The sequence below is a fragment of the Silene latifolia genome, chromosome 6 (assembly GCF_048544455.1).
Source record: "Silene latifolia isolate original U9 population chromosome 6, ASM4854445v1, whole genome shotgun sequence".
In the NCBI taxonomy this organism is placed as follows: Eukaryota; Viridiplantae; Streptophyta; class Magnoliopsida; order Caryophyllales; family Caryophyllaceae; genus Silene; species Silene latifolia.
The window spans coordinates 118,607,975-118,621,198 of record NC_133531.1 but is presented as its reverse complement, the minus strand read 5'-3'; the positions used below and the strand labels follow the sequence as shown (position 1 = coordinate 118,621,198).

Below are 13,224 nucleotides of genomic sequence, written 5' to 3'. Positions count from 1 at the left end.
ATCCACTGCTTGAATAGAAGGGAGATCACCTCTTGTAAACACTAACAGATCATCAGCAAAAATCAAATATGTTAAATTGATTTTAACACATTTAGGATGATATGAGAAGCCAGGATGTGTTGGGAGCTTTCTAAGAAGTCTTGAGAGTACTTCCATACATAATGCAAACAAGTAAGGGGAGAGAGGATCCCCTTGCCTTAAACCTCTCTTCCCAGGGAAATAACCTTCAACAGAACCATTGATGTTCAAAGAAAAGTAAGAGGTGGTAACACAAGCCATTATCAATCTAGTAAAGTGATGAGGAAACCCAAACATAGTCAAGCACTTGCCCAAGAAAGACCAGTTAACAGAGTCAAAGGCTTTCTTGATGTCCACTTTAAGGATGCACCTAGGAGATAGGATACTCCTATTATATTTGAAAGCTAGTTCGTGTGCCAACATGGAGTTATCAAACATGTCTCTCCCTTAAATGAATGTTGCTTGCTCTAACCCAACAATATCACCCAGCACATACTTCATACGATTAGCTAAAATCTTACTGACTGTTTTATAGAACACAGTACAACAAGAGATTGGCCTAAATTAAGTGACAGATCTAGGAGAGTCACATTTAGGAATAAGGGCAATTAGGGTGGAATTAGCAGCTCGTGGCATAGTCCCTTTCCTAAAAAATTCTTGAACAGCAGCAGTGAAATCAGACCATGTCACACCCCAAGTATCCTTAAAGAAACCAGAGGTGTACCTGTCCACTCCGGGACTCTTATTTCTATCAATAGAGAATAGTGCATCCTCAATCTCTTTTGAAGTAACCATGACATCCAATGTTGAGGTAGCAGTCAATATATGATGAGAAGAAAGAGAAGGCAGAAGGGTGACCTCCTCAGAGGAGCCCAACAAGGTCTGGTAATAAGCAAGGAAAGCTTGAGATAGTTCAGTATGACCAGCACAATAATTCCCATGAATGTCCTCAATAGCACCAACAGTGTTCCTAGTCCTCCTGGCAGTAATACTTGCATAGAAGTATCTGGTGTTATCATCAGTTTGTTGCAAGTGAGTAACCTTTGCCCTTTGAGCAAGGGCCCTTAGTTCAGCTTCCTTAAGCTTAATATAGGCACCCAAAGCAGATTTCTCCTTAGAAAGCAGTTGCTGATCCAGAGGAGAGGACTGGAGCTCCCTTTGAGAAGCAGTAAGCTCCTCTTTTGAAGCAAGAACCCTAGCAGATAACCCAGCAAATTCATTGGAGTGAATCTTTTTCAGAGAGCCACACAAATACCTAAGTTTAGAGAATAGAGTAAAGATCCTACTCCCTAGTTGCCCAACCCGCCACCCTTGAGAAACAACATAGCTAAAATCAGGAGACAAAGCCCATCAGTTAAGATATCTAAATGGTTTATGTTGAGGAATAGAATAGGCCACAGTCAGGACAAAGGGGGTGTGATCAGACACTCCAACAGGTAAGACTACAACATTTGAATTAGGAACTTGAAGAAACCAAGCTGGATTTGCCAACAGTCTATCCAACTTAGCCCATCTGGGTGAAGCTACTTGTTTATTGTACCATGTATACAATCCACCAGAATAAGGATGATCAACAAGACTACAATAAGACAAACAATCCCTGAAATCCTGCATATCCCTTTCACTAGCAGCATACCCCACCCTCTCATCCTCAGAAAGAGAGACATTAAAATCTCCCAAGCATAGCCAAGGAAGAGACTGAGTAGAGGAGAGCTGCCTAAGAGAATGCCATAAATCCAATCTTTCAGTACCTCTATTGAAAGAATACACAAAAGTGATAACCATTCTAGTCTGAGTAGTAAGATGCATTAACGAGCAATGCAAATATTGTGAATCTCCCTCCAAGACAATTAACTGAACCACAGAAGGATCTCACAGAAATCAAATTCTACCTCCAGGATGATAATTATAATTAGAAACCATACTATACTTAGCTAAAGTTCTATTATAGATAGCCTTAACAGCAGTAATTTTTACATGAGTTTCAATAAGAGCTCCACAATCAACCATATTCCTTTTAAGGAATTCTAAAACCTTCTGTTGTTTTAGAGGATCATTCATCCCCCTCACATTCCAGGAAGAAATGATCATTGAGGTGAGAGGGAGGGAGGGGGGGGGGGACACTCCCCCTGGTTCTATTTCCACAAATTGCCCACATTCAAACCCAGCATGTACCTTCTCATGTTCCACCTCCAAATGCAGTGTAACTGACTCAGTAGGTGCCAACACAGAAAATTGACTATCCAGCTTAGCAGTAACAGAGAGATTGAGTAACTCAGTAGATTTCCTCTTAGTCTGAACCACTTCAAACCCTTCAGCATCCTTCTTAGCAGGAGAATCCTGAGGTTAAGCTGCAACCACCACCTCCTTAGATTTAGGCTGATAAACTTTCTTTGGCTTATTCTTGTTGCATCTATCCTGAGTATGCCCAATCTTATGACATGAATGGCAGAAATGAGGCAACCATTCATACTCTATCTTTTGCAGGACTGTCCCTCTTTAAGGAGTTTGAAGTGTCATCCCCCTAGGAAGCTCTTTAGATAAGTCCACCTCCACTAAGACCCTAGCAAAAGCTATTTTGCTCTTTGTACTAGTAGGCTCATCAGCACATATTGACTTACCCATAAAGCTAGCAACCTTACTCAAAGCAGCTTGAGACCAGAAGCAATGGTCTAGGTTTGGAAATAAAACCCAAACAGGAACAGTAGAGACCACTTCTAATTCCTCAGCAATATTTGGGGACCAAGTCTTAAAAACCAGTGGGTAACCATTAACATTCCAGGACTCAGTTTGAATTGTTGTCATGTCTTCTGTAGAAAGGAATCTAAAATAAAACCATCCTTTTGAGAAATAGAAGATTTCAGGGGTAGTAATATGATGCCAGTGTTTTGAGACCAACGAATTAAGTTCCACAATGGAGGTTTGACGCCCCATACCTGTACCCACAAGTGTAGTACTCCAATATTCCACTTCAGACGCAATATCAGCGACTTCTAAAGTAACCTCCTTATCAAGACCCTTAACAAAGGATAACGACATACCCTTACCAGAAGACTTTAAAGCCTGAACATAAGGCTTCTTAGTAGGACCAGTAGCATTAGGGACATGAGCCGTTTTAGCAGGGACACCAGACTCAACCGTAACCCTATCAGAGTTGGGTTTAGAAGTACCAGAAACATGAGGTGAAATAACCGGCACAAAAGTTACCTGTTGAGCCACCCTTACCCTAGAGGGAGGAGCACAGAGATCGCCAACACCAGTGGAAACCCTAGAAACAGGAGTCCGAGAACAGCCTTCCCCATCACCTAAAGTCCCCCCAATCGTACCACTAGATCGCGTGTTACAGGCTAAGACCTGAATCTTGGGCGGGCGGCCCCTCGACATGGCGGCGGGCCTTCAAAACGAAGGATGAGTGAACCACTCGTCGTCGCAGAGTTGAGAGAATTTTCGTAGACAGAGAAAGAAGAGAGAGGCCGAAAAATTATTATTATTATTATTATTATTATTATTATTATTATTATTATTATTATTATTATTATTATTATTATTATTATTATTATTATTATTATTATTATTATTATTATTATTATTATTATTATTATTATTATTATTATTATTATTATTATTATTATTATTATTATTATTATTATTATTATTATTATTATAAGGTAAATAAACTAGGTTGATAATAAACCAACCTATACCATCCTCGCGGATGAGAACGGTAATTTCCATTTGTCAAGAAGAAATCATAAAATAAAGGGTACAGAGAAGGAGACTCTCCCCGAGAGAGTGCGACATTCTCTAAAACCCGAAAAAAGAAATAAAAAATAAGTTCAGAATGATCGTATAGATTGAGAAAATTGGGCTTTGTTCCATCCAATAATCAACAAATGTGCAGCACTTGCATCATCTTGTCAAGAATTCCAACAAAATGACAAAAATTGCCTCTACTTCCTTGTACAATTATCAATCAAGAGGATAACGACTCTGTGGATTCGGGTATTGTGCTGGTATCTTGACCAGTGGACTGCATAAGAGATAAACACAAGAAAACATACAAAATAATACGACGAAAACTAACCAACGAGGGCAGCAAGGGGAACAAAGAAACCCCAATAAAATTCAAATCTGGTTATAAATTCAAAAAGGATTAAAAATTTCAATACACATTCATCATAAACATATATAGTTATTCTAAAGAAATAAATAATGATTTAGTCAATTTATGAAATTAACTCTAAAAATATTGCTATTAAATTCTTGATTTAAGCCTTCATTAACTAAGATATAAGACTGAGAAAATGCTCTCCTAGACTAAAATGAAGAGCAAATTAAAGTCAAATCCTTAAGAAGGAGAAAAGCAATTTGATAGGCTGAATATTTTTCCAATATGAGACTTATACGAGAATCTACTATCTTCTTGAAAGAAGATGTCTAAAAAAAGTGGTGATTAAAGAATAGGTATGTAGAAGAGTATAGATAATCTTTAAACCCATTTCTTTTTTCTGGATTTTTTTTTTACTTTAGAGAGGACTCTCTCTCTCTAAGATTTTAGAGAGAGATAAATGACATGTGATAGATAGGATATTATTATGATACACATAATAATATCTTTCCTAATATCTTATACTATCTAATATCTCTAATACACCCTCTCAGTCAAAGCGGTAGTTAAATGGACACTTTAACTGGACTAAAAAAAAAAAGAGAAAGTTGTTGATATGCCACGTAGAGGAGCCGAGTTGATCGTTTTTTGACGCTTTAACCGGATGTAGTGCCTTGCCTTTGTCGGAGATCATGCCACTAGAAGAGCCACTCATAACACAAATTAAACTAAAAGTGCACGAGAGTCGAAACACTCGTGAGACAAAAACTAAAACGTCAAGGTGCACGAGGGCCAAAGCAAACTCGTGAAATACCGACTATATGATAAACAAAAAAATTAATGGTGCATGAGGGTCGAGGCAAACTCGTGAAACACCGTAACTGTGAGGGCCGAAGCAAACTCAACATTACAAACAAAATAAAAACAATAATACTAAACCCAATAAAGCACACGTCAAATTTGACTAAAGTAAACGGCGACGAAGTCATATCACCGGCCCGTTAGGTAGGGATGGTTTCTGGGCGAACTCGAGGCGGAGTTGGAGAAGCCGGTGATGGACGTGGTGGTGGTTTAGATCAGGCATCATAGCGGGATGCGATGACGGTGGCGGTTGCCGAAGCAACAGGGCAGATAGGGTTGTTTAGCAACCATAAACAATGACAAGTATGACGGCGGCGCAGCGCGGGCGGAATCAACCGAGAAATTATACAACGACACAACAACAACAACAACAACAACAATAACAACAACAACAACAACAACAACAGCAGCAGCAGCAACAACAACAACAACAACAACAACAACAACAACAACAACAACAACAACAACAACAACAACAACAACAACAACAACAACAACAACAACAACAACAACAACGGCGACGACGACGACGAAAGGGCCATTGGAGGGTAGAGATTTATTTGCAGGGATACTGGGAACGTTGGGTGGAGGTTTGTATTTGCCCAGAATTACTTTATTGATGAAAACAAAAAAATAATGTACAGGTTAGGAACGAAATACCCGTCGGAGATGGTATATTTTTTCTGTGCAGACAGATATGGCATAAGTGGACGATTGTAGTATTATAAAGTAAGCATTATTATACAACTTGATTAAAGTCAAATTAAATGAAAATTTTGACGTTTCAAGGTGGAATCATAATAGATTACCTCGCCGGAAGAAAAAGCTCATATTTTCAACATTTATGTAAGTGAATGAAATAGTTAAAAAGACTTGGATTGTATTGTGAAATATTATTTTAAGAATTAAGGCATGAAGATTTAGGAAGGTGCTTTGATTGAATTCCTGTTATATTATTGTAGGATGCTTCTCATAACTTTATGATAGTAGTTCAGATCATTTATACTTCAAGTCAATTTATTTAACATGTTATTTGAAGGTCTGGTTGGTGATTTCATGATTAGTGTAGGATTGGTAAAAGCATTAAGGGTTTTATAAAAAATATTACTCAAAGTTACGTCTCAATATTAAATAACTATATTTAATTGAAAGGAGAAAATCATATCAATAAAAAAACTAGTTAAAAGACTATATTTAATTGAAATTATATAAATATCATAAAATATAGTCATAGAAGAGTATACTATGTACTACCTCTGTTCCCGTGATATGTTTACATTTCCTTTGAAGTGTAAACATATCACAGGAACGGAGGGAGTATCTAACTATCTATTATGCATATATTGATTCTTCATCTTGGAATCAGAGCATGGAAGTTGAACATTGCTCCCCTGGGTATAAGCATTTCGCTAGACTTTAGAATTGCTTTAAATAAGTGTTTTCACAACACCATTCTCTACTTAAATATATATGACTAAAATCATTATAATTTAAAGTAAAAAGGGTATCTAAAATAATAAAACAACCCCAAAATAATCGATATTAGAAATTTTTTTGGAACTCCATACATCTATGGTATCAAATTACAATCCATTTAATTCCATGTTATTCAAGCACACGAAATTTTAATGAGAAAATGTCTCTACCGAGAATTTCTGGCGTAAAAGAGTGAATTATTTTTTCTTAAATCTACAAGATATTGAGTGAAATAAGGATAGCTTAACATGACTTGAACGCATATACAATTAACAATATACTAGTTTTAAACCCGTGCAAAATTCCACGGGTATGTATTTGGGTCGGTATTAATGTTTTTGGATGTATATTTTATTTTATTTTTGCATTTCTATTGTACTTATCTAGTTGGTCTAAATCAACGATCTACAAAATTAATGTTTAAATTTGTTACAAATACGTGTTCACATGCACTGGTTTATGAGAAAATAATGTAATCTACTCTTGTAAAAAACACTGCATACATAAAAACTTTACATCCGGATAAAAGAAATATAATTTAATAATCAACTTTAACATATGCAACTTATTCTAAAAATTGAAAAATTTCATGATACACTACATTAGTAGTCGTAATAAAAGTACGCATATCTGAGTCACAAATTATGCATGTAATTTATTTGCATTATATGTAATTCAATCCCGTAATTAAATGTAATTCCTTCTCGTAAATATGTAATTTTATTATTATTTAATTTTTTTAAAAGTTACGTAATTCGTTTATTTGTAATTAGTTTTATTTATTCCGATTTGTAATTTATTTCGCTTATATCCATTAATTTCATTTATTCCGAATGTATAATATTTTTCCATTATATTTGTTCTGAGACGGAATTTGTCGTATGTTTTTTTTTTTTTGAGGAAAACCCATAAGGGTTTAATTCATATTATCACGATCGTACGCAGCCAACAAAACAATGTTCTGAGGAAAATCCACGACCCAAACACGCGTACCAACAGACCACGACACCACATGAGCTAGAGCGTGTGCCACCCTATTACAATTACGCTTAACAAAGGAGAACTCTACTTGAATAAAAGAAGAACATAAAACTAAAATCTCATCGTAAATAAGGAATAAATCACTTCGTCCTCGAACTCGATTCTTCAAATCTTGCACGACTCCGAGGCAATCACTTTCCACCTCCACCCTCAACATACCCCGCCGTCTAGCCTCACTCAACCCCATCAAAACAGCCTCTGCCTCTAGCAATTGCGGTTCTCGATCCACCATCTCTTGCCTCGTTGCTGCCCACAACACTCCCTCCTCCTCGTCCCTGCACACCGCTCCTAACCCCATCCCCAACCCTTCCATTTTTCCCGCATCAACATTCACTTTATTCCACCCTTGCATAGGCTTCCTCCATCCTCTCCCTATTACCACCTCTTCCTCAACCTCCCTTCGACCAGCCCCTTCCTCCCTCATCTCCTCCACCAACTCACGCACACGCCTTAGAACCGCGTCCACACTCCACTGCTTTCCATCAAACACCACTTTATTTCTTGCCTCCCATATAGCCCATAAACCAGTCATGAAAGTCACACTCTCGCTAACACCCGGCTCCCTCACCACCGCTTCCACCCACTCCCTCACCCTCTCAAACCCGACCTTCTTCAAAACCTCAATCCCCAGCCCGTCCCAAATCCCCCCAACCTAATTACAACCCTACACCACATGAAGGCTAGTCTCCTTGTTACACGAGCACATCGGGCATACATCCTCAGCTGCACTTATCCTTTTAGCAATGTTACCTTTTGTGGCGATGGCGTCATTACAGAGTTGCCACACAAATACCTTAATGCGAGGTAACACAGGTGCTTTCCAAATCTTACTCCATAACCACTTCTCACGAGAATAGTCGGACTGCTCCACCAGCTCACTCCCATCATCCACGAGAGCCCAATAAGCCGTTCTCACCGAGTACTCCCCATTCTTTGTCAATCCCCAGCACCATTCGTCTTGTCCCCCAACCGTACTTAAACGGATATTCAAAATGCGCTCAGCTTGAAACGAAAGGAACAGCTCCTTGATCATCTCGTTATTCCATCTCCCCTCCCCCTCCACCATCAACTCTTCCACCCTCATATCCTCACTACAATTTTCTCTCGGCGAAAGGGCCCTGCTACTCTTCGTGAGTGGTATCCACGGGTCTCCCCAAACCCGTGTATCCTTGCCATCACCAATTCTTTTCCGAGCTCCCAACCTCATCACATCGCGTGCCTCCCAAATGCTTCTCCATGTATAACTCGGGTTATTACCGAGAGCTGCCTCCATAAAAGTGGTATCCGGGAAATATTTCGCCTTCAACACTCGCACCATCAATGACTCCCTTTCCGTCATGAACCTCCATGCTTGTTTACCCAACAAAGCCATATTGAATTTGTTAAAATCTCGAAATCCTAACCCCCTTCTTGACTTCGGCAAACAAAGATTGTGCCACGCCATCCACGCCACTTTCCTCTTCCCTCCCTCGGTTCCCCACCAAAAACTCGAGACAAGCGACCGTAATTCATCACAAAAATTAGCCGGCAATTTAAAGACACTTATCGCATATGTCGGGATTGATTGGGCCACCGCCTTTATCAATACTTCCCGCCCCGCCTTGCTGAGTAACATTCCCCGCCATCCTTGTAACTTCTTACTGAGCTTATCCCGTATCACTTTTGACACAACCTACCTAGAATGCCCCACTACAGTAGGGAGCCCCAAATACTTATCCTGCACACCCACTACCCGTACTCCAAGGACCTCAGCCACCCGGTTTCTTCGCGCTTCTCTTGTTCCCTTACTAAAAGAAACAGTGGTCTTATCAAAGTTAACAACCTGACCCGACGCCTTATGCATATAGAAGCGCTTTCACCCTACCAGCCTCCCTTTCATTCGCCTTGACAAAGAATATGCTATCGTCTGCAAAAAGCAAATGAGAAATCACAGGGGCAGTTGGGGCAACTCGAATACCATGGAGAGCGTTATTTTCCACTTCTCGACGCAAAAGACTCGACAATACCTCCGCACATAGGATAAAAAGGTATGGTGAAATCGGATCCCCTTGTCGAAGGCCCCTCTCCGGAGTAAAAGTAGTAGAAACCGTCCCATTCACCAGCACCTCATAATTTACCGTCGTCACACATTCCATAACCCTCTCAACCCACGACCCATCGAAGCCCATCTTTATCAACACGGCTTCCAAAAACTTCCACTCCACCCGGTCATAAGCTTTCGACATGTCTAGCTTAAGTGCCATATGTCCTCCACCCCCTCTCGAATTTTTCATATGATGAAATAATTCAAAGGCCAACAAAATATTATCCGTGATAAGCCGGTCTGGAGTAAAGGCACTCTGATTTTCCGATACTATATCACCCAGGAACTGCTTCAACCTATTTGCCAACACTTTAGAAACAATTTTATAGACCACATTACACAAACTTATGGGTCTAAAATCCACCATTTTATCTGGCGCCTTCTTTTTCGGGATTAAAACAATTTGGGCTTTATCTGTTGGGGTTGGTGTCCTTAACAGTTAGTGCAAGGACTTATAAATCTCTAAAAGGATCAAAGGGCATACTTTTGGTATTATTATCAGTTGATCCACGTTTATCAATAACGGTTGGCTTGCTAGATAAGTTTGACGTTATTGTCATACAGATGGCGGTGATCAACTGGTCCCTAAAAGTCACACCTATAGGATACGTTTGAGAGATGTGACGGTATGAAAATACTTTCATGTAGATGCCAAAATTGACTAACCAGTTAGTCCGAGTTATTTGACTAATAATAAGTCAAAATGTGATGTTGAGATATGTTATTTAATACGGATTAAATAATAATGGCTAAGGCGAATTAAGCAGTTAATTCGTAAATTGAATATAAGCGTTTTATATTTAATTAAATGTATATTGAATAAATTATACAATATCGTCTTTGTCGGACATGTATTAATACTTCAACTAACCCGTGTTATTAGTTGATGTTTTAATAACCGATAACCGATGACGATTTATAACAAAACCGCGTCATATACATTTTAGCGATTTACGAACCGGACCATGAGCTAATTCTAAAAGGAAGTAGAAGCCCACTTCCCAAGGCCCCTCTCGGTTTTGCCGAGATTAGGAGAACAAAAGGAGAGCTTCTCCTCTTGCTTAACCTAATCATTCATTCTCGAAAATATTAGGGTTACAGAGCATTCTTCTCTGAAATTTCTAGATCTCACATCGTAAAACCTCACAAGAGCTTTCTCAATATTGCAAGTCAATTAGAAAGCATTTCTAGCACAAGGGCATAGTCTCAGACGGTCTTGGGTGCAACAATTAGGAGGAAATCTCTGTTGATTTCTGTTCTTTACGCCGTGCATCAAAGGACCCGAGGTTGATTCTTAATCTTTATCGTTTCATTGTTGTATTTCGTTTATGACCATATTTCACATGTTAAATTTACGTTATAGTCCTAAATTTAAAGGGTCTTATACGGATATTACCCCACAAGTGGTATCAGAGCGAGGCCACGTAAATTTTCATTGTGATTTTTCATAAAACGATTTTAAAACGGTTGTTTTTGTCTCGAAAACCGTGCCATGTATACACGGCTGAAATTTTTTTTTTTTGAAACCGTGACATGTTTTACACGGTTGTATCCTCTTATTTTCGATTTGTTTTTGTGCATATTGTTGTTTTATACGGAGATTATAACAATATGTCAAGTTTTGTCAGTTTGCAAAATTGTTCTTATGCGTTTTTGATTAAAATTGCAATAAGTTTTGTTTTGACAAACTGTTTCACTAGGGTTTTGCATTTCCAGAGATTTTTGTACTCGATCGAGCAAGTTTTCAATCGATCGAGTGGTTTTTCTGTCTTGTTTTTACTCGATCGAGTCCTTGTTGTACTCGATCGACCACTTTCAAAACCCACCGCCGATCGAGTTGTCCTCGTATTTCGATCGAAGCGATTTGTGATAAAAGTACTCGATCGACCACCACCGAGTTCGATCGATCGAGCACTTTCTGTTTGGCAATCCTCTCGATCGACTTGCGTTCAGATCGATCGAGCCCTTTTTGTTCCTCGATCGAGCACTATTGTCCCTGGATCGAGGGATTTTTGTTTCTGGCAGCTTTGAAAATTTATTCTTTTGCTTTAAATTTTCTTTTGGCCTTAATATGTACTTTATACGGATATTGTACACTCGCTATGATTGTGAAACGGTTCACACACGTACCATTAAGTTATTTTAAAGCGTATTTAAAGTAACGGATTGTATTAGATTAAAATTAAACTGATAGAAGCGGTTTTATCACATGAATTTTAACCGTTAAAAGGTGGTTTGGATTAATTTAACATAATTACGGAATTATGTCACGAATGAATTTGTTTTTAGTTGATGCATTTATTTATCGTTAATTTTGAATGTTTTTGAATGCCTTTTATTACGTATTTTTTACAATCAGTTGTAACTTAGTGTGGCCTTAGTAGAACGTGTTACCGTAATGATGGAACACGGTTTTGGTTGTATTTTGAGATCTCGTATCTCCGTTTTGGATTTTTCCACTTGTAATTACAGTTTTTAATTAGAATGTAAATAGGTTTATATTTGTAATTTTGAATTGTAATTTTTTTGAGAAGACCAAAGATGGAGACCGGATGCTCACTCCCGCTACATGGATCAAGATGGAACATCAAGACAAGCTTCTCGGGTCCAACAGTGGATTCCAAAGTTGTATTATGTTCTTTTTACTAGGATAAGCCACACTAGGAATTTTTATTTACGTATTGCATTCTTTTATTTATCTTTCGTAACGATAATTTGCATCATATTCCGCCTAAAAACCAAACCACCTAATTATTGCATGAAAACTGACACATATAGAGGTCGCGAGTTAGTTTTCTTTGACATTCTCATGTCACACGTTTTTTTTAAGCCATCACCCAAATTAATTCATTCACGCAGACGCTAGTTATTCGTTCACTTAATATGAATTATAATTTAGTTGATGGGATCTTCCTCGTATAAACAAAAATTGAGAACGGTCTTTATAGGTCAAACTCCAATGAGTCCCTTCTTCGTCGGTAGACATAATATGACCCCTTCTACGTCGGGTAAGTTGGAACCGATTGACCTATTTTATCTCAACACTATGGTCACTCGTACGATCCTGTGACTATGGTGGACTATAGATAGGATTTACGGAAATCTATCGACCAAGAGTTCTTCCGGAAGAATTAGCTAAACAGTTGGCTTATCAATTTACAGAAATTGAGTCTTGGGATCACTTGTGTCATTCTTGAGGGAGATCAATTATGCAAGTGTGCGAGTCTACACGTTAAAATATTTTTTTAAATAGACTTAAATCACCTCGATGAGTTGCTTATTTCGTTTTTGTTTTTCTTTCTTTTTCAGTGTAGATCACGAACTTTTAAACTGCTAATAACAAATGGCTGGTTCTACTGATAACCCAATGCCAAGTGCCACATTGGTCCGTGAGTCCTGGCTTCGGATCTTCATGAATCAGATGAATCAGTCTACTCGACTGAAGAATGATGGATCAAACTTCGCGGACTGGGAGGCGGCATTACGGAATGCTGCCGGCTGCCGACGGAAGCTCAAATATCTATTAGAGCCCATCCCGGCAAACCCAGGTCCCACGGCTAGAGCTGCTGAAATCACCAAGTTTAATGATTTCTGTATGGAAGCGGGTGCGATTAAAAACATACTCATTTTTACAATG

The 13,224-nt window shown here is 38.6% G+C and overlaps 2 protein-coding genes across 2 annotated transcripts; both read right to left on the bottom strand.

Annotated features, from left to right (window-relative positions):
* Positions 1-582: 582 nt before the first annotated feature.
* LOC141588557 (uncharacterized) lies at positions 583-1,803 on the bottom strand. The gene is made up of 2 exons (XM_074409993.1): positions 1,445-1,803; positions 583-1,345 (listed from the first exon to the last, which is right to left on the bottom strand). Exons 1-2 carry the CDS (start codon positions 1,801-1,803, stop codon positions 583-585), a joined length of 1,122 nt encoding a protein of 373 aa, XP_074266094.1.
* A 5,576-nt stretch (positions 1,804-7,379) lies between these two features.
* LOC141588556 (uncharacterized) lies at positions 7,380-8,036 on the bottom strand. The gene has a single exon (XM_074409992.1). The coding sequence runs from the start codon at positions 8,034-8,036 to the stop codon at positions 7,380-7,382; it is 657 nt and encodes a 218-aa protein (XP_074266093.1).
* Between the last annotated feature and the right edge of the window lie 5,188 nt (positions 8,037-13,224).

Bases quoted from the DNA above. Each gene is read 5' to 3' on its own strand.
- LOC141588557 (XM_074409993.1), bottom strand. From the start codon at position 1,803: ATGGTTATCACTTTTGTGTATTCTTTCAATAGAGGTACTGAAAGATTG. The intron at 1,346-1,444 runs GTCTGATCACAC...TCCTGATTTTAG, and splicing joins GTAGTCTTACCTGTTGGAGT to CTATGTTGTTTCTCAAGGGT.
- LOC141588556 (XM_074409992.1), bottom strand. From the start codon at position 8,036: ATGACTGGTTTATGGGCTATATGGGAGGCAAGAAATAAAGTGGTGTTT.